The sequence below is a fragment of the Suillus clintonianus genome, assembly GCF_016758775.1.
Source record: "Suillus clintonianus strain FC179 chromosome Unknown DEU56scaffold_78, whole genome shotgun sequence".
In the NCBI taxonomy this organism is placed as follows: domain Eukaryota; kingdom Fungi; phylum Basidiomycota; class Agaricomycetes; order Boletales; family Suillaceae; genus Suillus; species Suillus clintonianus.
Genome location: NW_024539302.1, coordinates 25,622 through 47,651, shown reverse-complemented (window position 1 = coordinate 47,651; position 22,030 = coordinate 25,622). Strand labels below are relative to the sequence as shown.

The 22,030-nt window shown below is 49.9% G+C and overlaps 6 protein-coding genes across 6 annotated transcripts; 3 read left to right on the top strand and 3 right to left on the bottom strand.

Annotated features, from left to right (window-relative positions):
- Positions 1–230: 230 nt before the first annotated feature.
- Positions 231–4,450, bottom strand: DEU56DRAFT_959507 (uncharacterized protein; the record flags this gene model as incomplete). The annotated part of the gene is made up of 9 exons (XM_041359305.1): positions 231–472; positions 520–1,157; positions 1,217–1,346; positions 1,397–2,003; positions 2,056–2,221; positions 2,267–2,344; positions 3,640–3,764; positions 3,815–4,189; positions 4,238–4,450. Coding segments are annotated over 9 exons (2,574 nt in total), but the record flags the coding sequence as incomplete, so codon positions are not given.
- Positions 4,451–5,184: 734 nt separating this feature from the next.
- DEU56DRAFT_916031 (uncharacterized protein) lies at positions 5,185–5,906 on the top strand (the record flags this gene model as incomplete). The annotated part of the gene is made up of 4 exons (XM_041357819.1): positions 5,185–5,260; positions 5,310–5,360; positions 5,412–5,724; positions 5,780–5,906. 4 exons carry the CDS (start codon positions 5,185–5,187, stop codon positions 5,904–5,906), a joined length of 567 nt encoding a protein of 188 aa, XP_041205003.1.
- Positions 5,907–6,002: 96 nt separating this feature from the next.
- On the bottom strand, positions 6,003–6,742 carry DEU56DRAFT_916030 (uncharacterized protein; the record flags this gene model as incomplete). The annotated part of the gene is made up of 3 exons (XM_041357818.1): positions 6,003–6,402; positions 6,453–6,611; positions 6,663–6,742. 3 exons carry the CDS (start codon positions 6,740–6,742, stop codon positions 6,003–6,005), a joined length of 639 nt encoding a protein of 212 aa, XP_041205002.1.
- Positions 6,743–8,226: 1,484 nt separating this feature from the next.
- On the top strand, positions 8,227–9,393 carry DEU56DRAFT_916029 (uncharacterized protein; the record flags this gene model as incomplete). Its single annotated transcript, XM_041357817.1, has 5 exons — positions 8,227–8,460; positions 8,517–8,914; positions 8,986–9,102; positions 9,156–9,259; positions 9,311–9,393. 5 exons carry the CDS (start codon positions 8,227–8,229, stop codon positions 9,391–9,393), a joined length of 936 nt encoding a protein of 311 aa, XP_041205001.1.
- A 334-nt stretch (positions 9,394–9,727) lies between these two features.
- On the top strand, positions 9,728–10,475 carry DEU56DRAFT_916028 (uncharacterized protein; the record flags this gene model as incomplete). Its single annotated transcript, XM_041357816.1, has 2 exons — positions 9,728–10,401; positions 10,457–10,475. The coding sequence occupies 2 exons, from the start codon at positions 9,728–9,730 to the stop codon at positions 10,473–10,475; spliced, it is 693 nt and encodes a 230-aa protein (XP_041205000.1).
- A 7,551-nt stretch (positions 10,476–18,026) lies between these two features.
- DEU56DRAFT_697882 (uncharacterized protein) lies at positions 18,027–18,623 on the bottom strand (the record flags this gene model as incomplete). The annotated part of the gene is made up of 1 exon (XM_041347265.1): positions 18,027–18,623. A coding segment is annotated over one exon (597 nt), but the record flags the coding sequence as incomplete, so codon positions are not given.
- Between the last annotated feature and the right edge of the window lie 3,407 nt (positions 18,624–22,030).

Genomic DNA, 22,030 nt, shown 5'->3' with positions numbered 1-22,030 from the left:
TTTGTATTTCGGTCAATTTTCCAGTCGAGTCTTCGGCAACTTAATTCACTTCGAATGTCAAATAACAGCCGGTGATGGATTGAATATCAGGTACACTACTAGCTAGGAACATCGATCAGGTACAGCGCAGAAGTAGGTTAGAGAATGTCGGGAATCATGAGGTCTGGTAACGAATGTTCGGCCAACTGAGGTGGCGGGTCAATGGGACCTTCCAGCGAAAGAAAGGGTGCCCACAGCACCCGAAAATGGTCTGCAAGCCTGCGACGGATGTTAGCCTGTCGGGCAGCATAAGCTCGCAAACCTTCAATGTCAGCGGCACACTCCCCAACGCATGCCTTTCCCTGTTCTTCCCACCGCGTTTGCTGCCAGGTAAAAAATTCCAGCACCCTGCGCATCTCTTCCGTGAGTAATTCGACCTCTTCCGACCACCGCAGTGCCCTCGCACGGGTTTTGCACCACTCAATTCGTACACCTTATAGTATGTTAGTTCGCAAAATATAGACCACGACGAGTGCTTACCATCGTTGTCACCTTCATTGCCATGGTCAACGCCATCCATCATCCAGATCCACGATACATGACGTCTCCCTTCGCCAGTAGCATATGGGTCCACGAGGGGCTTGACATGAGTGTCGGCCAATTCCTGCAACCTGCCCTGCCAACTGGTCTTCTTCATGATTGTAGCTAGGCTCTTGAGCGCCATCCATGCTGACCGATAACATTTCACGCAGGCCGTACGCCTTCGGTGGATGCAGGCAAGGGCATTCTGAGCACGGGTATTTGCGCCTTGACCACGCACCCATTCCCTTTTGAGTGTCAGTAAGGAGCAGTGAATGCGTAGACACTGCCGCAATTCTTCTAGCGCATCGTGAGCCTGCGCGTAGCGCAATTCCCATTCGTCCTCTTGTAGGCGTGGATCGCACGGCTTGGTTTTCAGTTCTGAAGGTAACCAGAGGTGTATACATTCGGCGTTCTCGTGGCCTTCACGCGTGGCTGCCTGATCAATAAGGCCTTGAACGGCCGGGAGGTAAAGGACCTGTGTGCGTCGCCACATATCGATCCTACGATGAAGCGAGTTCCGCATCTGCGTGAGACTGCCTTTCTGCGTGTCGGTAGCATGTTGACCCATCGACTCGGCGATATTGGCCAGACAATGCCTTCGAAAGTATGTCAGCTTGTTTGTGGCCGTCAAAGGGCAAATGCTCACTGTTCCTACTCCAGGTCTATGCCTGAAGCAATAAGCACACTAGGTGAGATTTGTGGGTGCAACGAGCAGTCTATACCTCGCTGAAGGTCCTCGGCCTCCAGCTCCGCGAGCTTTAGCCTTACTCCTGCTTGCGTTATAGCTAGACAAAATCATTAGTCCAAGGTCACTTTGGTGGCGGAAAATACTCACCCATGGCTTTGGCCTCGAGCGGATTAGAGATCGATGTGTCATTCGGATTATCTTCCCAAGCTTGCATTTCTTCTAACCATGCAGAACGATGCTCGGGAGTGATGACAGCGTCAAATTCCTCAAATGCGAGTGCATGCGCAGCCTTCTCAGCTAGAGCATCCTTCATCTTGTACAGGAGAGACGCGCCCAACCCGACGGTCTTTTTCCAATTCCAATCGCCAAAATGGTCGTCCAGCGTGTCACGACGACAACCAGGACCCATCGCTTTCGTACTTGATGCCACAGGGTTGATATTCGACCAGCCCCTCTCCGGGGCTTCACCATCCGTCCGGCCGACATAACGCATGAAATTGAACAAGAAGACGGTCTGACATTTTGCAACATGTGCGGGGAGGTGGAACTTTGGCACGAAGAAGCGTATATACTTGGTGAGATGGTCCAAGGCATGGGATCGAGGAAAGGACTTCATGCGGGCCCAGAGGTTTTTGTGCCATTGGCACGCAATATCGTACGACACGTTGAGCATTTCGAGCTGCATAGCAGCAAGCCCTTGTGCCTGCTTTGTATCTGCCATGTTGACAGCGCTGTGGCTCGAACATGTACTTTTCTGTAAGATAGTGTGAGTACACGTCAATTGATTAAACCAAACGGTCACATACCTCCTGCGCCTCAGTGAGATGTTCGGCCAGGAAGGCCTTGTACTCTTTCTCCTCGACAAAATATGACCAGCCACTCGAAAGACTTGGGTCTGCGTGATCGCTCGATACGTTCCGCCTTTTCAATCGAAAGTTTGCGTCAATAGCTAAAAATACTGCATACAACCACCTAAAGACATCAGCCTAGTGAATCAATATCTGTGGTACAACACACCATTTTGCTTTCGAAGCATTTTGCCAACCCTCAGGTAAATTCTTCCCTGGCTGCGAGCATGCTGGACATAGCACCGCGCTGTCATGCATGGTATGCAGTTCATACCATGACATGTGTGCTATACAAAAGATAAGGAAGGTATAATGAACTGTACTCTACCATATCACCAAGTGATTCTATCATTTTCCATTGATTCATCAGTCTGTTTTCTGAAGCCTCGTTTCTCGTGTTTCATTTCTCGTATCATACACGGGGATTTCTATGTATTTCTATTTTGTTCTATGACCTTCCATTTCTTTCTATTTTTCTTGGCTTATTCATCAGACTTTCTCACTAGCTGACTGATCATGTTTTTAATCAGGTCATGTGACTGGGAAATAAGGTGATTTGTAAGGATTCAGCCTGACTCATCATGTTTTGTCATTGATTCGTCATGGTTTGTAAGACTTGCAACTGTATTTATAATCTTCTTAGTAACCAGGATGACTCAGCTCACCAAAAGGCTTGGTTTGTAAGCACAATCTTACCAATCCATGAGATGACTCATACCTTTGATTTATCATGCTTTGTAAGATAGCACTGTGTTTATAATGTATTTAGTAAACAAGCTGACTCAGCACACCAAATGGTATGGTTTGTAAGCACATTCTTACCAATCCATGTGATGAATCATGCTTAGTAATCTGGCCTCCAAAAAGGTATAAAAGGAGCCCATTTTACACCCTGTGAATATAGCTTCCCACTTTACACATAAGTGCAGGCCATTGGTGCCTAGAAGACATTGAAACTTCCCACTTTAAACCTATCCCACTATTTGAGAGTGATATTAAGGCAAGACATAGTCAAAGTGCCGGTGAAGTACGATTTAAGTTAAACTTCCACTCTAAACCTATCCCACTATTTGAGAGTGAGATTAAGGCAAGACATAGTGAGGGTGCAAGTATCATTTCAACAAAGTAACTTCCAGTTATACGATTAACTAGGTTGCTCGCTATTACTATTTTATTGAGCTAAGCTCCACGTATACTTAACGAATACCTCTCTCTTTTACGGTTAGAGAGACACGAAACAGGAGAACACGACAAAGTTGAAACAGACTTTCATAGGTTGAAACACGACCTACTAGGGTGAAACATACCTATCATATTTGTATCCACGACAAATCCACAGTTGCATTTCTATATAGTTTCTTCAAACAAATAGAGGTAACTTGTTTACTCTTTGACCACCCACGAACGACACGTTATCAACCGAGAAGTAACAAAAATCCGTTGACCGTGGACTTGAGGAGCTGGCAACTTTTAGTCTTATGAAAGTGTAGTTGTGATTGTCACTGCATTTTTACACGCTTCTATATAAGACCCTCAAGTAACAAGACAGCGCATTCGCCCTGCGATGTACCATCTACGCCACTGGGATCGTGGCCACGTCCGAAATGTTTCAACATTGTGAGATGCCGCCACTTATGCACCATCCACATGAATCCTTCATAGCGGTCCTAAGGTAGACAGTAAGAGACTGAAGGAACAAATGTAGATATTAGCGTACCGGCATGCGTTTCATCATCCCTGTATTATCCGTGAGTCGAACAAGAGAATGGTAGAATTCATAGGCTGATGCCTTCGACTCGAAGGATAAGATTTGGTAGTAATGCAGAAGTCGAAATGTTGCCACTGTCCTAGGTTTAGTTGGCGTGGAAGGGAACCATCCGTGACGAAGGAGTTGTTTAACATGTGTCTCGGATGTCTCGCAACCACAAAAGTCCAGTCCTAGTTCGTGTATTCCGTTCGTGTCTATAAGCACAAAGTCGTCGTTAAACGCCGGCTGCGGGAGGATGCATGATTGACCGATGGGATGCCCGAGTTGCACTCGAAGGCCTAGCGTCTTCAAGGAAGAGCTCTCGAAGAATATACCATTCCATTGCTGCAAAACAATCAATATATTTCATGTTTCTCATAAGAGATCACATACCTGTATGCGATGGGTTGGAGACCGGGCATGATTTGCCAGTGAGCATGTACCACAGTACAGTTGCATGTCATCGCAATCCTGACATCGGAATTCTGCAGGATTGGCGCAACAGCCTGCACACGAGTCCCTTGCATTTTCACCGCGTCCGTCCAACCGAATAATCTCCGAGAGATATGTATCATGTTCGTCTTTCCAAACAAGCAGAGGATTGTCCTGACGAAGACAGTGAGTAAGGAATGATGTGACAGAAATAAAATAACTCACACCAGCTGGGCGCTTGCTTTTCTGACTTTGAGTCATTGTCCTGTCTTCGCCAGCATCCATTGAAGGTTCATCAAACATCGCAAAATCAAACTCGGTGCTTCCATCCTCAGGCCCTGCAAATTTGGAAGACTGGTGTGTGGAAGAAGGTGACGGGCGACAAATCAGATGGGCAGCAGACACCTGCATATTCCCATCTCGACGTCCTGAAAACCTGAAGGTGGTATGGACCGTCTCTTGCAACTGTGAGGTAGGCGGTACATAGTGATTGAGCTTGGGTCGTTTTCGATTGTTGACTTGTCGAAAAGTGAAATGTGAAGGGGCACATTGGATAGTTTGATGACTGGTTGGGGCGACACGCTCGGTGACACCATCAATTCGGGTGGAGCCTGCATTTGAAGAATTTCTAGCAGGTAACATCGCTCAGGCAATGGGCTCAGGCAATGGGCTTGTGCATGAGAAGGTGTGACACAATGTGACAGGTTAGCGTGACAGAAGCTTGCAACTCATCGAAGTCGAACTCATCGAACTACTCACTTACTCACTGCCAGTGCAATGCAAAAACTACGACTGCAGCGGCCAAGGCTACTGCATCACCCAATATGGATGGCTTTCCCTGTACAAAAAGCCCGAGGTCAGTTCCCTTTTCAACATCAATTCTCCTCCCATACTTACTACACCCAATGATGATCTCCCCCAGCACGATAATAGCTGCTGTGCCTGCGGCGCTCGTCGTTGATGGTAATGATGGTAATGGCACTGGTAAGCAGCGATATCTCCGAGCGCGCTCTGGTACTTACTAGCAGGATAGATGACCTGCCTGCGGCGCCCATCGCTGACGATACTGGTGACAATGGCACTGGTAAGCAACGATATTCCTAAGCACGCTCTGCTTCTTACTAATGTTCCACAGATAGTCTCATTGCGCTGTTGGCCCAGATGAATATCACTGGGCAGGAGGTGTCTGATGTGACGTCCAAGATCCATGATGCGGTCCAGAACGTGCTGGTCGCCGCCATTTCTGCTATCAGTGCTGTTTCGACCACTTCGGCATCAACTCCACTCGTCCCAGCGTTGACTCCTTCGACCACTTCGACATCAGCTCCACTCATCCCAGCGTTGCCAGCGTTGACTCCTGTTGTGAACTATGATGTGCCAGCGGCTGACGCTACGGGTCCCTTCTACTGGGTGACCCGTGGCCGCCGTATTGGTGTATTCTCTACTTGGTAAGTGATTCGTGTTATTTAGATTAACGGCAGCTGATTTGTGATCCGCCAACAGGCAGCAGACCTCGTCCCATGTCATTGGCGTGAGCAGGGCGTCTTTTTCGAAGGTCCGCTCAGTTGCCGAAGGAATTCAGCTGATGAAAGAGGCCATTGGCCGCGGCGAAACGGAGGTGTTGACGTAACGTATACCTGAAGCTTTTACATAGTAGCACAGCGTGAATCTCAATAAGAAATATGCAATTCAAAGTGACATTAGTGCGCAAGCCTCACGAGCCTATTCAAAATTTGTTGTAGTTCTGGTACAAGAATCCCTTGAGTAAATGAACTACGGCTAACTCAGCATCTCCATCGCTGAGCGCATGACAATAAATATCTTCCACCATAGCAATGGTGTCCCTCATGCTCCTGCACACTTGTTCTGCGGCACGCCACTCGTCACAAACCCCACACAATTGGAGGATACCGTCTTGTCCTCGACTAGCCCTGTCAAGGAAGTCTTCGATGCTCGACATCGCGCGCTTGAGAATCTCTCTATCCCCGTGAGTTCCGGGAGCATCTGGGATAGACTTTGTGTATTCGGCAAGGACGCCCAAGGTGAATATTTGCGGAGATTTGATGTGCGCCATGAAGTCGTCTTTAGCATACTTCACCACAGCAATACATTCATCTAATGTCCCTCTGATATTTATATTAAAAACACAGCGACAATAATAATATTCAGCACGTACATTGATTCATCGTCATCGCTCGCACACTCATCACTGCCATCGTTGCCCTTATCCAAGTTGTCACCCGCACCCTTGTTGTCGCTGCTGTCATCGTCCTTTCGACGGTTTTTGTTGAGGTGGTATTTCTCTCTTCTTTTTGCAAGGATCTCCTCACGGCACCTGCATCTGTAATCAGGGCATCATAGGCTGAACGAAATAGACGATACTTACTTAGCGTAGTACCGGGAACGCTTGGCTCTCATAGCCTGAAGCTTAGCCACATCGGTTTTATATTTAGTTGGGGGGGCCATAGCGAGCAACGGTGTCATTTGCGGTGTCGTTTTGTGTGGTGGAGAGAAAAAAGAGGATGAGCTTCGGATGCTTCGATTTGTGGTTGGACTGTATTGAGTTAAGAGCCTCCATTGGTTCGTCGGACCGTATAGATTACGAGCCTCCGTTCAAATGTCGATGGCCCATGCATGTGCTGAGAACACGCTGTAGATAAAAGGAACTGTAAGTGCAGTGCATGGCATGGATGATAATCAGCACATCTACTCATTGTGAGACAATGTGCACACACCTGCTAAAGCATCACTGCCAGTGCAGCGCAAGTGGAGCGTTATCGGATGGACCTTAATCCGCAATTCCATATTGAAGTTTCAAGTGGAGTGAACTGACCTTGCCGAGTCGTTATTCAGTGACTTACTATTGTGATACGAGTAGTCGTTAATCATCACCGGAGTAGGTTGGACATGTAGGTCGGACCTTAATAGCTTTACCTGTAAAGTAGTACTACTGAATCCTGATCTAATCATGGTAGGACCGCAATGAGTTTCAAGTTAAGTTGTCCGGTTCAGAATGAACTATGCTCACTCACAATTTGATGCTGAACATGCAGCAGACATGACTGAGCTACTAGGACACATCATACCTCAACCGATTTCTTGGGCGATGATACGTCTGGAGGAGATATCACTGCATACTAGTAGCATGGTAGGACCATATTGACTGCAATTCAATGTACCGATCGCTAACTTTAACTCCTCACATAAGCAAGCGCTCTCACAAGCCGACTCATCCGTAAGTGAATGATATTGTTCAAATGTTCAAAAATGGCGCTCACAGAATATTTACAGGTAAATATCATACGGACTAACTACTGGTATGCACCGACACTCACTAGGTTGAAGCACTGTTACCTTCCGGTCCAGGCCCTGCTTTGATGATCAAGTGCTTCCGAGTCTGCTTCGGTGGCGCTTCCTACAGCGTCTATGTAGGTCTATGTCCCTCAGGTCCGCCTTGTGGCTATTTGTTGCTATGGGTTGGGCTGATCTTTTTCAGAACATTACATGTGAAGGTACGGACCGTGCATTTTTTCACCCAGGAGTTTTATATATTTCACGACGAGACACAGATCAAAGCCTTTATTTTTACAAACACTATGTACAGAGAGATTGTAGATATCAAGGTTGAAAATATCATTGTACTAAATAGCATCGTTTTGTGGGTCTGCCGGAGATGGTAATGTGGATGTCGCATCTGAGAAACGAGGATCCTCTGAATTAAATTAGATTCAAAACGTCAAAAAAGAGTGACTGGTAGTGAAGGCGGTGATTCGGTCTAGCGATTCGGTCCTGCGATTCGGTCCATCGAAAATGGGCTCTATGATATTCAAAGGACGAAGACGAAGAAAAACATCCCTCCTCCCTCCCTAACTCACTATGTACTGACCCTCAGGTCTGACCGCTGTATGTGCCAGGATGCTGCCCTCTGCTCCTACTGATCTCAGTAATAGATGCCTCAAAAATGGATGAGCAACGAGCAAGAGGAATTTCTCACCTCTATGTTGGAAGAATTTCGCACGCGCGCCGCAGGCAAGAAATACGAGGAGTTCTGGAAAAAAGTCAACAAATCATTTTTTGAGAAATGGCCAGAGCGAAGGGCCCTCTTTGGTGACTTGCCTGCTGACCACGTCCTTACGCCAGATCAAGTAAAAGATTTGGCAAACACTGTGGAAAGTCGTGAACAGGTAAGCACTACCATCTGCGAGCATGCGAAACACACGTACCAACTCATTTTGATTAGCAAATAACTACATGGTACCGTTGGCGGAAAAACCCTGCTTGCCTGGGCCGCACGAGTGGTGTTAAAGGAGCTTTGAAGTTCGACACTGTGTTAGCTGGTGGTGTGGAACTTAAGGGGACCCGCGCACCGCAAAAACTGGACATTTACTCCTACAAATACTATGAAGAAAAAGTCAAGGACACCGCAGATGCCGAAATCAGAGTACAGAATGTTACTCACCGCGGGCCAAAGCTGAATAAGCGCTGTGAGGTCACGCGCCGTTTGTACTCTGAAGAATGCGAGGACATCAAGAATAAGGTTGAAAGGCGTTACCAGAAGGCAAAGGCAAAGCATGCAAAAGCACGTTTACGCCAGAAGTCGGGGAAGATGCAAAAAATTGACGACGCAACCAAGATTAAGTACGTACTTCTGTCGTTGATTACATGGTCGTATCTGAAGCGCATTTAAAAACTGCAGGGCCATCCGTGAGGCTCGGTCCTATGCTTGATCGGATCCTTAAATACCTTGCACATGCCACGGGTGGGTGGAAGTTCACGATCCTTATGGGAGGGAAGGATCCTAGCACTGGAGAGGTGTCTGTGTTCAAGTGAGTGATGCGTGATAGTTGATGAGGAAGTGCGCTTACCTAATATTATGAAGCTATCATGTTGGCGAACTTGAGAGTGGGGCACAATTTGATCAGACTTACGCCAAATTTGATGTGGTGCAGGCTGCATTCCTAGCCTTCGTCAAAGACGCTCTCGGTACGTCCATATAAGTGTCAGTTCGAAAGCATGCACTGACCTTTTCACTAGCATTTGAGTCGACACTGCCCCAAGACTCAGATGCTGAGGATGCAGAAGATTCATCATCAGACTCGCATGAATGGTTCAGATGAGGAGTGGGCGACAACGAGCGGCAGTGAGCATAGTGAGGAGGGGGCGACAACGAGTGGCAGTGAGCATGGTGATCGTCGTGTGGAAGAAGAGGACTTGGATGATCTCCTACCAAACAGCGCCCATCGAATCAACACTGCGGGCATGTACAGTCTGAGTGATCCATCGACGATTTTGGCGCCGCCATAGCATCAACTGATGCATTACTTCCATGTGCGCAAATCTTGGGTGATGCATCATCTGGTTCTCAGCTCCCGAGTGATTCCCACTTGGCTTCGTTCAACAACCCTCCCAACCTACCCGTGTTTGACCACGAAGTGTTTACTGCTCTCATCAATGACCCAGATTTCAACATCAGCATTCTGGAAGCTCTCCCCAAAGCCCCCCCCCCCCCTTCAATCCAACCCATATCCTGAAGTCTTTATCCCTCCAGCTCCTCACACTGATGACATATCATCTACACAATATCCTGAAGTCTTTATCCCTCCGGCTCCTCGCGCTGATGATACATCATCTAACCAATATTCCCAAGTCATTATCCCTCCGGCTCCTCACGCCCATGATGCATCATCTACTCGATATCCTGAAGTTGTTATCCCTCCGGCTCCTCCCGCTGATGATGCATCATCTGCCCAATATTCGCAAGTCGTTATCCCTCTGGCTCCTGATACATCATCTGCCCAATATTCGCAAGTCATTATCCCTCCGGCTCCTCCCGCTGATGATGCATCATCTGCCCAATATTCTCAAGTCGTAATCCCTCCGGCTCCTCGTGCCGATGTTGAAAATATGGGAACACCCAATGAATCTGATGGTGCTGGCGCTGCACCAACTTCATCAGTCCAAGCTGGAGCTGAGCGTCGTCGTGGAAGGCGCACACAACAACGTTCACAACTGACCGTGCCCACTTCCTCGGCAGATGAAATCCAACCACTCCCAGATGGGCATCGCCAAGTGCGCAAACCCTTCAATGCAAGAGAACATGACAACGATATTGGCGGGCCAATGAAGTAAGTCGGTCTTTTATGTGCTTCAAGTTGCATCGCACTGATGACTACATCCTAGGCGCGCTCGGCATACATAATCAGTAAAATAGTGTCTCATCTACATATCTTGTTGCAAGTATCCATGTCAGTAATAGTGATTAAATTGAATGTTTCTTGTTGTACAATGAACAAGAACGAAATGTAAATATGCGCTATCATATTGTTCAGAATTTGTTCTGCATGCCCGGTGCAAGCAGACGTACAGGAAGACGCTCAGTTCGAAGTTCATACATTCAAGGCGCAGCGGTGTTTCAGTTCTGCGGGATAAATTCATCCTTACATACATATTTTAGAAAGGGAGCTGGACTTGTGATAAAATTTTGAAAAATGACGTCATGGACGTATTTGACTTGAGCGCAAGCTTCAGTGAAGACTGTGGAAAGGTAAGAGGTCTCCCAAAAACGAGTTAGATAGCCGGATGGCCAGACGGATGCCTGGATCTAGTGTAGGTAAGCAAGGTACAGCATAGGTAAGCAAGGTACAGACAACGGAAGCAAGGTACAGACAACGGAAGCAAGGTACCGGGTATAATGCCAGCGAACGGATGCTGGGTGCAGCCCAATTTGGTGCGGGATGGTGATGCATCACATTCCCAATAGGGTTGAGGTTGATGCATTGGGATCCACCATGATCCACCACTGCTCACTATCATAGTTGATGCATCATCAAAATCTGCTAGTTAGCCTGTTTTGATGCATCATTATGACAGTATAGCCTGGCAGATCAGAATAGGAGGCCCAAAATATATGCCATTGACAGACCCGGTGCAAAAATCAATTCTAGTCCAGATGAGCCAGGCGTATCTTCGGTGGCAGAAATTCCGAAAAGCTCTAGTGCAGGCCATCGCAGTATGGAAAGCTGTGTACTTGTAGTATGCATACACATTCACCTGTGTGAGATCCGCATGTCACTTCGTTGAGGCAAGAAAGACAGTCATCATCTCATGATGCTTACCGAGACATGCACTCAAAGATCTGTTGTGCATTCACGGAGAAACGACATGTAGGTAATCCCGCACGGGGGAAGAATTGTTATCGTACTGGCAGTCACCTGCGATGTTTTCCACTTGTGAAACATATCCATCAACCTCCGTAAAAGTTGTTGCATCGTGGTGTGCGGGAGGCAGAATCGATCTAATAAAACATCCAGATGAAAAAAGTGAGATCCAAACTCAAATCAGGCCAAGGGAGAGCATCTACATGCAAGAAGCAGACCAGAAGATGGGCCGTGAAGTTTTCTTTTCCCATTCACTTTGGACCAATCACCTAGCGATATTCCATTCGAATTCTCGGCTCTCGAATAGGACTGCCCTTTACTAGTAATGCGTGTTTTTGATGGCGGTACTCGGCTGCCAGCCAAACTCCCGGTATTATTCCAGGTAACGCTCCACTCCGTACACGTTGGGACTCCGCGCAGTCTCTCAATGACCTCCTGAGTAATTCTTCCTTCGGTCATTAAACGGGTGACTCATCTTTGACTCAATAGCTTCCCTGGGGAAGCCATCAGTATGTAGCGACTGAACCTCCCCTCCCCTCACCACTAGGGCCTCACTACCCTTTTTTTTTGTTGCTCACTGATTCACAACCATGTTTCTGTGCCAACGCTAACGTCACCTCCGCATGAACGGCACTTTGGATCGACGATCACGCTGCCTCTACACTTTCGGTGAATTTCGAGTCCTAAAATACATGAAACATAACATCCGAAACGAGGAAACCAGGCCAATACTTACGATAGCGCATAGGACCGCTCACCGTCGAGAGCGGCGACAACGTTTTCTATGTATCATTTGAGATATCGTGAAGGTGCATCTAGATCGAACGTGTTCGCTGATGAAGTTCGGGAGAGGAGGAAAATACCGAATCTAGCGCCAGCGCTGACGAGATTGACTCGGATGTAGGTCATGGGAGTTTGCCCACAAGTTACGGATCGTTATCATGCAGACAAACAGGCAAACCAGCGCACCATGACAGCGGTAACATGCTTTGGTCGTCGCCCAAGAAACGCTCGCCCGTAATACATCGATACTGGAAGTGTGAAGACATTGGCGCCCGTGATTGTTGAATGTTCTAGGCTTTTAAATCTCGTGGCGAAGCAGGGTGCATGTCATAATAATGGATGATGAAAGATGAGTCAAGTGGAGCTGATATCGGGTTTCAGGGTTGTTTGTGGTTTGCAAAGGCGAGCAGTACCCAGACGTACCAGGGAAGAAACGACCTGCCTTCCAATAGTCTCAGTCAAGGAAGTGCAACTTCTGAATATAGATACCGCCGGCATGTTGTGACGTCTACCGTTTAGCGTGTGAAGGCTCGAGGTAGGCGGCACAATAGAAGAACGTTCCCACAGATAGACGGTGTTAAAGTCTGGTATTTCTGGGTACAAGAACGCTACCCTAAGTCTATGACAGTAGCCCGTATTTAAGTGTATGAGATGACAAGCTAATCTACTGCTCGGAGAATGTAGGAATGTAAGGTACAGTAGATAGGGAACAAGACATAGGGAGCGAAGGATAAAACATAACGCGAATGATTCAGAATAATTGCTAGGCAGGGGAGTGTCAAAAGTAAGGGGCGTTTCTAATTGAGGCAAGACAGCAACCGTTACATCTCCCCCTCCAGAGAGAGGTCACTCTCTCGTCTAAAGAGTAGAAAGGTGCGTCACCCCACCGTGTTCATTTCTTCTTCGTCAGGGGGCGGCGCGCTACCAGAAGCGCTGGCCCCTCCCGGGAAGATGACGCCCTGCGCGGTCTTCCTGTTGTTCCCAAACCCCTTCTTGAACATCTTCACCTGCTGCTTCTTGAAGTAGTTCTTCCCCTTCTTATTCATCATGCGGCGCTCCTCAATCTTGTCACGCTGGTGAGCGGCAGAGAGGGCAGTGTGCCACACCATACGATCGACTTGGTCCATGCGTGTTGCGGATAGGGTGACATCTTCGTCCTCCTCGTCCATGAGGTCGCCAACCTCGATGGACGCGCCCTCGCTCTTGACGATACCTTGGTCATCAAGGTAGGAGGCGGTAGTAGCAAGTCCCTCATGGTTGTAGGCGACGGCGAAGTACTCATACCCTAACGGGCAGATAGGTCGAGCCGATGCGGCCTTGTTACGAAGGGCGAAGGAATAGTGGATGAAGGACTTCAACTGGTCACGAGTGACGGAACGCGTCTCGTCGACGTTGTTGGGGTTGGTAATGATGAAGTCGCGGCCGTGTTCGACGAAATTGACGAGGGGTGCGGAGTGCATGGTTGTAAGGGGATTGATGGAGTTGGGAGATGGGGTAGTGGAAGGAACGGACTGGGCTTTTAAGCCGACGCCAACCCCAATTGAGACCGCACTCAAGGATATTGGCTGGTCGTCATCGGGGTGCGTTCCTTGTCCCTCTGTCAGATCAGAGATAGCTGATATACCAAGCAGTTCGAAATATTCCGATAAGGCGTTCAGGTGCGTCACCTGGTCATATGGTAACCAGGTGATGTCGCCAGCCCTCCACTGCACCTCGAACGACGCGTTCTCGCGGGCACCCGTGTGTGACAGGATACGATCGACTGCCCACTCCGTGTCGGGTTCCCCGAAATCCGCGACTTGAGTCTCCAAACGGCCGGGAAACAGGCGGTCGTCGTTTGGTAGGTGAATTCGTAGTAAGGAAGAGTGGAATACAGGGTGGACCCCCCGTTGCTTCAACCGATCGGGCAGTTCCACGAGGAAGGAGTTGTTCCCGTAGTCCTTAGTTAGCTTGTAAGGTCCTACGTACTTGGGGAGGAGCTTCCGGGCCAACCCCTTAGGGAATGATATGTTCTTCGTGGAGACGTACGCCAGGTCGCCCGCCTTGAAAGGGCAGAGTTGGCGTTTACGGTTGGCGTTCCGTGTCTGCTTGACACGGGCTTCCAGCATTGAGTCATGAGCCCGGATGAGCGACTCCTTCATCTTCTGGGCGTACGCACGCACGCCAGGGTACTCATCCTGTCGGGGGTCGTTCCACACCATAGTGCGAGGCATTCTCCCGTTGTTGGCGAAGAATGGTGATAAGGCGGTGGATTCGGACTGAGCTAAGTTGATCGCGAACTCGATGGCCGGTAAGCGAGCTGCCCAGTCCTTCTGGTGAGTGGAGATGCATGATCTCAGCATCTGGGTGACGGTACGGTTAGCCCGCTCAGTCGCACCGTCAGATTCGGGGTGGTAGGCGCTGGACATACGCTGCTCGATACCTAGAAGGCGGTTAAGGTGCGTCCAGAACGTACTGGTAAAAAGGACATCTCGATCGCTTACAATCGACCTAGGTAACCCGTGTAACTTGTACACCTCAGCGAACACGAGTTCGGCTATGTCCCGAGCGTTATAGTTAACGCGGCTAGGGACAAGGTGAACCATTGACGTAAATCGGTCAATTATAACCGTGATTGAATCGTACTCACCGTCCCGGTCCTTTGACAGGGGAAGTGGACCCACAAAGTCCATGCCTATGGATTCCCAGGGCCTAGAAGGTATAGTAAGCGGGTGTAACATTCCGTATGGCTTCTGATTCGAAGGTTTGCTCCTTTTGCACGTGTTACACGTGTTGCAGTACATTGTGACGTCACTAACTAAACTCTTCCACCAGACGTGGTCTCTAAGATACGTCAACGTCTTAGAAGCTCCCAGGTGAGCTAGTATTGAATGCGCTTGTGAGATAATTATCTCCCTTACAGCGCGACCACTAATCTTTACGTCCGGTATACACAATAGAGTCTTATCTCGTGTGCGTAGTCGGATCAATCCATCCGAGACCTCGAAGTTTCGATAGTCGTCAGGTGAGTCCAAAATCCGTTTAAAAAACGGGTCTCTAGCATACTGATTTTTTATGCCCTGAATCAGCTCACTCTCGTCTGGGTATCCCAGTGGAACCAGCTGCTCGTCTGGGCAGGTCTTGCTGCCTGCCACCTCCCCCTCCTTTCGTCCCTTAGGTCCTCTGAGGACGAAATGAGGTGCCACGCGCCGTGCGAATTCCACGGCTGTCTCAGGCCTCCCCGTTTCGGCGGGTTCCACCATGCGAGCACGCCGTCCGGTATGGCCACCCGTGTCTGGGCCAGTGGCGGGACCCTCACGTCCCCGCTCAGACCCAGCCGACACAACCAGCGGTATGGGGAGTTCCCCCAACGTGGTATGTTTCGCCGCGTCTGACCCAGTGCCAGTGGGCCACTGCCTCAGGGCAGACGCTGCTGAACCTCTCAATTGTGCAGGTCGCGCAGCCGGGCTCACCAACTTGGCACGCTCAGCCGCGTCTGGCCCAGGTCCAGTGGATTCCTGGCCCGGGGCAGACGCTGCTGACGCCGTCGAACCCATCAGCCTGGGCGTCGATCCCAGTAGGGTAGGTAAGCTCTCAGTCACCTCAGCGGTGCGCCGTCGTCTGGGCCTTACCACTGACTGCACAGCAGGCTTAGCTGCCAATCTGGCACTGCGCCTAGTCGAGGCTGCAAGTGCCTCAGGTCCCACGGATACGGGCATAGAGATGAGGCCCGGCAATTTGTCCCTAGGACCCACCCAGGACGAGTCGTCATGCGCCGTGAACTCCCCAGGTGCACGAACAGTCCCAGGGGCGTCGTAGGAGTACAGACGCGACAGCGCGTCTGGGAGGATATTCTCCTCCCCCGGCAAGTATTGGATGTCGAAGTCGAACTCACCCAACTTCTCCATCCAACGAGCCTGTCGTCCCGTGAGGTCCCGCTGGTTTAGTAAGTGGATCAACCCTTTGTGATCCGTCAGCCAAATGAACTTGGCCCCCTGCAGGATGTCCCGATGCCGGAGCATTCCCTCAACCCCTGCCAGCATCTCCTGTTCATGAACAGCGTAATTTTGCTGCGCGGGGTTGAGTTTTGCGCTGTAAAGCGCCGCCACCTGGGCAGAGCGCCAGTCTGCGCCCTGTGCCACCACCGCGGCTATCCCGCGCCCACTGGCATCAGTCATCAGCCAAATGGGCGGGGCCCCAGCGCTATAATCCAAGGGGACCCTGTGGTGCCCCTTACAGTTATCAACATAGCGTTTGACCTCGTCAAACGCTCGTTGATGGGTAAACTCCCAATGAAAAGGTACGGTGTCCCCAGTGATTTCTGACAATACTCCCATGGGGACTCTGACTTTATGTATATCGTCCGCCAGAAATCCCACCGCGCCTAGGAAACTCCGCAAGGCGTCTCGATTCGTTGGCGTCTTCCAGTTCGCGATGCGGTCCACCTTATCGGGATCCATTCGTATCCCCCGCTCGTCGATCACGCGGCCCAGAATTTTAAGTTCGTTACACAGGAACTGAAGCTTACCCTCGCTCAGGTAAAGTTTTTCCCTTTCGAGTATGCGAATCACAATTCTAACGTGCTCCATGTGATCGGCCAGGGTATTGGAATAAATGATGATGTCATCAAGATACACATCCATCCAATTCCCGATGAACTCACCGAACAGGTGGTTCATCAAGGCTTGGTAAGTCGCGGGGGCATTACAATCCCCCTGCTGTAATACTGTACTTACCATATTTCCATCAGGTGTAGTGACCGTCGTGCGCTCCACGTGTTCCGGGATGATACGAATCTGTTCGTATGCATCCTGTCCATCAATAATGGACTTATACTTACGCCTGGCGACACGTCGCAGTATCCCGTCGATATCGGGCAAAGGTGACGACAGTTTCTTAGTATTATTATTACGCTCACGTAGATCAACCACAGTGCGCAATTTATCCGATCCCGGCTTTCGTATGAACAGCATCGGGACCGTGTTGCCCGCACTAGTGACTTTCCAACGTCCAGTCGCGAGGTACGCCTTTCGTTTCTCTCCCCACTGTGGTCGCAGGGGTTCTGGACACTTAGAAGGTCTCCACCTATAGACCTTGTTCAAGTCTATCAAAGGTATGGTGTGATTGATCGCCCTCAAAGGGGGCAGTCCAGTCTCACTGGCCTTAGCGCATAGCGGCTTTGCTAGTAAGTGCAATTTCTTACGAGCTTCGTCGAGTTGTTCCTCAATCGTTCCCGCCGCTCGAGACTCGAGTACTGACACGTGTTCGCCCTTCACAGGTAACGCTTTATCACTCCCCACTACCACTCTAGAGGGGTTCAATCCCACCATTATCTGGTGTTGGAACAGGAAGGGTGTCCCCAAGATAAGATCATAATTTTGTAAGTTTATTATATCAAAGAAACGCTCTTCGCTAATGTTCTGGTATGAGAACTGGGCCTTAGCCCCAAAATTTACCTTGGAACGTGAGCCCTGCACCGCAAGCTGGATAGTGAGTGGTTTTTCTAGCTGAATGCGTTTCACTCGTAACTGTTCCGCCAGGGTGGAGGACATGAAGTCCGCTAGTGACCCGGTGTCTATCAGTGCACGCGCGGGTCATCCGTTCACATGAACCACCACGACCACTGGCTTGGGAATCAGTCGTCTTAGGTCGCGGGTTATCGCCGCGTTCCTCTGTATTGCCGGATAGCGGCCAGGTGCCACCTGTTGCCCGTTGAGCTCCAGCAGGTGGTATTGGTGAGGTGTTTCCCCGAATCTTATCTCAGGTATGGCAAATAACTGATGTGCAACTTCTTCCAGGGCAACATCCATTGGTTCACGCAACCCTGCCTCCAATATCCGGAGGTGGTCATCCTCCCATCTCAGCTCCGCCTCCAACATAAGCTGGTCCATCTCGTGGTAAGCTTTTAACAAGCGCTTAGCGTACCAGTGGCTAATGCTGAGTTTCTCATTATCCAGGAACTCTTCGTCTGTCCAGACGTGGAAGCCCAACTCCCGGTCGACTATCTCATATACCACGTCGTCAGCGTATTTCACGCGCTGACAGTCGAAGCGATTCGCGCTGGTTCTGCCGGGGTAGTTAGTCTCCCCATTCAGCACAGCCGAGACTCGTTTAGAGGTGGCGTTTCCCATGCGGGAGTAGTGGTTTGTTTTCCACTTCAGTGAGCTGGGTGAGTTGAGAGGGATTATCAGTCTCTTCGCGTACCACCCGCTCACACAGAACCTGGGGTTCTTCAACAGGTTAGATAGTATAACCAGGTCATCCCCGAGGTGTGAGCCCCGGTCCATGATGACGTGGTGCGTCTCGGACGTTCGATACACTAAGAACCGTTCTTCCGAAAACGTGTTCTCACTTTCTAGATCATCCCCTGGGTATGGAACGTGCAACCTTAGCAGGTGCTCCGCTCTTCTCGCCAGCGGGTCTCCCATAGGTACGTCCTTTACTCCCCATGGGCGGTTCAACTTCTTCTGGGCCTGGCCCCCCACTGCTGACCCCAACGACTTAGGCTCCAGGCGTTCGAAGCCTACGAATCCTAGGGGGATCTCAGTCAGGACTTCTGTGCTGTAGTCCAAGGCCTGAAGGGTATCCTCCCTGCCAGTGTCTACATGCATGGCGTAGTTTGGTACCCCCGGAGGCCGGTTACTACCGCCTGAGGGTACGTTAGTTTTGCTGGGGCAGCTCCGGGATATGTGTCCCGTCTGCTTGCAGACGAAGCACCTGCCCTCTGAGGCGAGTCGGTCGTGTTCTTCCCGGCTCATCCTGTCAGGCTGATCTCTAGCAGGTTTAAGGTTGCCCCCCATTCTACCAGCGTAGTTCGAGGGTGGTCTATTTCCTCTGGGGCGGTTCCTATCCCTACCTCTGGAGGTATTGGCACTTGGTCGCCCCCCATTGGCTGGTCCCGCGGTTGCTGGGTTGGGACGATCCGTGTTGGGTAAGCTTCGGCTTGCTTTAACAGGGTGACTCCCCTTCTTGGAGGCACGCTGTCCGTCATCTCGACTGCGGGATTCCGTGGTCGAGTTGGCCAGCTCTATTATTTCCGCGGTCCGTTGGACCTTCTTCAGGGATGTGACCTCAGGATTGAGGCGCATCTTATAGAGTTCACTCTGTATGCTGGGGTTCAGTCCGAACCAAAATTTAACCACTTTCTCTCTCTCAGGTATGTTGCCGATCATCATCCAGAGCTCGTTTAGTTCTGACAGGTAGTCTCTAACGCGTTTCTCACCCTGGAAACAGCGGTACAGCTTCTTTCGCTGCCTGGTTCGATAATCAAGCGGGAAGCAGTAGTTAAACAATTCGGTGAAGAATTCCTTTAACCTCCATTCGTCTGGTCGGTCTGACACCTGTCTTGCATAGAAATCATGGGCTTTCCCCTTCAAGAAGTGCGATAGCACGAACACTCGTCGATCCCGCGCGACGTTCCCGTCTTCTACGTAAGCCGTCCCCTCCGTTATGAATCTGTGAAACGCGCGGGAGTCTACAGCCCCATCGTATTCAGCAGGTGGGATTGGCTTTAAGGTTACCTTCCTCCTATTAGCCGTTTTCCTGGACTTACGTTTCTTAGAACGGTTTCGCTTTTTCGGGGATCTCTTCTTTCGCGCCGGTTGATTACTGTCCGCCGACGACGACGACTCAGTGGACGATTCATCCGACTCTGAAGAGTCGCTGGATGAAGATGACGAGCTGGACTCGCTGCTCGATTCCGAACTCGACGAGGGCTCACTGTCCAAGGTGCGTGCCTTCCTCGACTTCATTTGGTCGAATGCGCGACCTAGGTAACTCTTAGGGGCTATCTGACCCATTGCGTCCAGAGCCGCTGGAGATGCTCTTAATCCCCGTTTCTTGGGGTCTTTGCCCACTGCCCGCTGCACCAGTTCCTCAATCGGGTTGATAGCCCCCTTGGGGCGCGGATGGGCTGTCTTCTGGGTCGCTGCTTTCAGGAGTGAGTCTTTTCTCACTATCTCCCTGTGAAGCAGCTGAATTTCTTTCTGGAACGCCTTGGCCATTCGTTGCTCGGCGTTTCTCACTGCCTGTTCCAAGGGAGTGGCTTCCGACGGCTCGATGCCCTCGACCGGGGCCTCTTCGTGGACCTCACGGTTCCTTAAGGTTTCCTCGCGCACGCTGGCCCAGGATCGTATGGCACCCAGCTGCGCCTCGACGTCCACTTCCGAATCGTGGAGGTCGATCCCTCCCCAGTTTCGGGGATCTATCCCTTTACCCTTGGATGGTCCTTCACCCCGGGTAGGGTTGGCTTCTTCTGAGCGAGCCAATTTCTCAGCGTTCCTCCTGTTAAGGATGCGCTCTCGTTCTTCAGAGGTGAGGTTTCTTACCGCCTCCTTTAGCAGGTTTGTATCCTGCTGATCTTTATGCTTGGTTTTGACCCTGGCAGATCTCGAGTGGTCCTTATTGTCCTTCCGGGACTTCTTGGATTTCTTATGGCGATGCTCTACCTCTTTCCAAGGTTCGTCGCTCTCATCACTCGTTGTATCGAACGGAGAATTTAATATATTAACAGGTGTCTTAAAAATTGGGGTCGTCCCCTCGTCCGAGCTATCAAGATTGCTCAGGACGCTGTCAGATTCCTTCTCAGCACCAGGCTGAGAGGTTTCTGACCTCGTTCGTACCACGTCGCTATAAGAGCGGACGGGTCTGAGAACGGACCCGATAGGAGAGTCGCGAGACAACTCCTTGATGGGTATCGTAGGGGTCTGGTTAGCTTCGGAGGAGGTTAGAGACGACGCACTATGGGTATCAGGAAGGGCGGCAGGACCCACAGATGTGGATCTGCCAGAACGGAGATTGTAGTGGGTAGACATATCGTTTTCGAGTGGTATTGTCCGGTGGGCCTAACCGTAGATGCCGACTCGGGGGATATTGTAATCGTTTAGATAGTAAAATGCAAACTTTGGTACGTCAAAAAAGATGTGACGTCTACCGTTTAGCGTGTGAAGGCTCGAGGTAGGCGGCACAATAGAAGAACGTTCCCACAGATAGACGGTGTTAAAGTCTGGTATTTCTGGGTACAAGAACGCTACCCTAAGTCTATGACAGTAGCCCGTATTTAAGTGTATGAGATGACAAGCTAATCTACTGCTCGGAGAATGTAGGAATGTAAGGTACAGTAGATAGGGAACAAGACATAGGGAGCGAAGGATAAAACATAACGCGAATGATTCAGAATAATTGCTAGGCAGGGGAGTGTCAAAAGTAAGGGGCGTTTCTAATTGAGGCAAGACAGCAACCGTTACACATGTCCATATGGGGGGCGTGAACCCGTGTGCTATGCATTAAGCCCCTTGCACATGCATATGTACCCGTGAAGGACGCACCTTCACGTCACGGTAAAGTATCGTCTCACCGCGTGTTATCCATTCACAAAAAAAACAGATTAGAGCCCTCTTTTCCTTTTTTCGACAAATTGTGGGACAGACGCATTGTCTTCGCCGACTCTTCGGACAGAATGGCATTGGTTACGCAATGATTTAGGAGAGTCCAATTTATTCTTTTTTTCGCATGGAGTCAGGGTGGAATCAAGTATACCTGACATGTACATTGAAATGGGTGAGATCGGAACAACACACTCGAGTCATGTCGTGTTCAGTTATATGACCGTCCTATCTACGGTCCTATCTATAGGCGAAACATAAGCATGTGGTGACCTATCCATTTTCGCAATCGCAGATCATTGAATGATATTACGTGTCTCGAGGGCAGATGCTAATTATGACCTTCAACTATTGCATGCCCATCCGCTATGATACATGCGTTGGGCGCGTGGAGTTCAAGTCAGTCCGTTAGAGCCGAGATACATCAAATTCACTCAATTTCATCCAGTCAA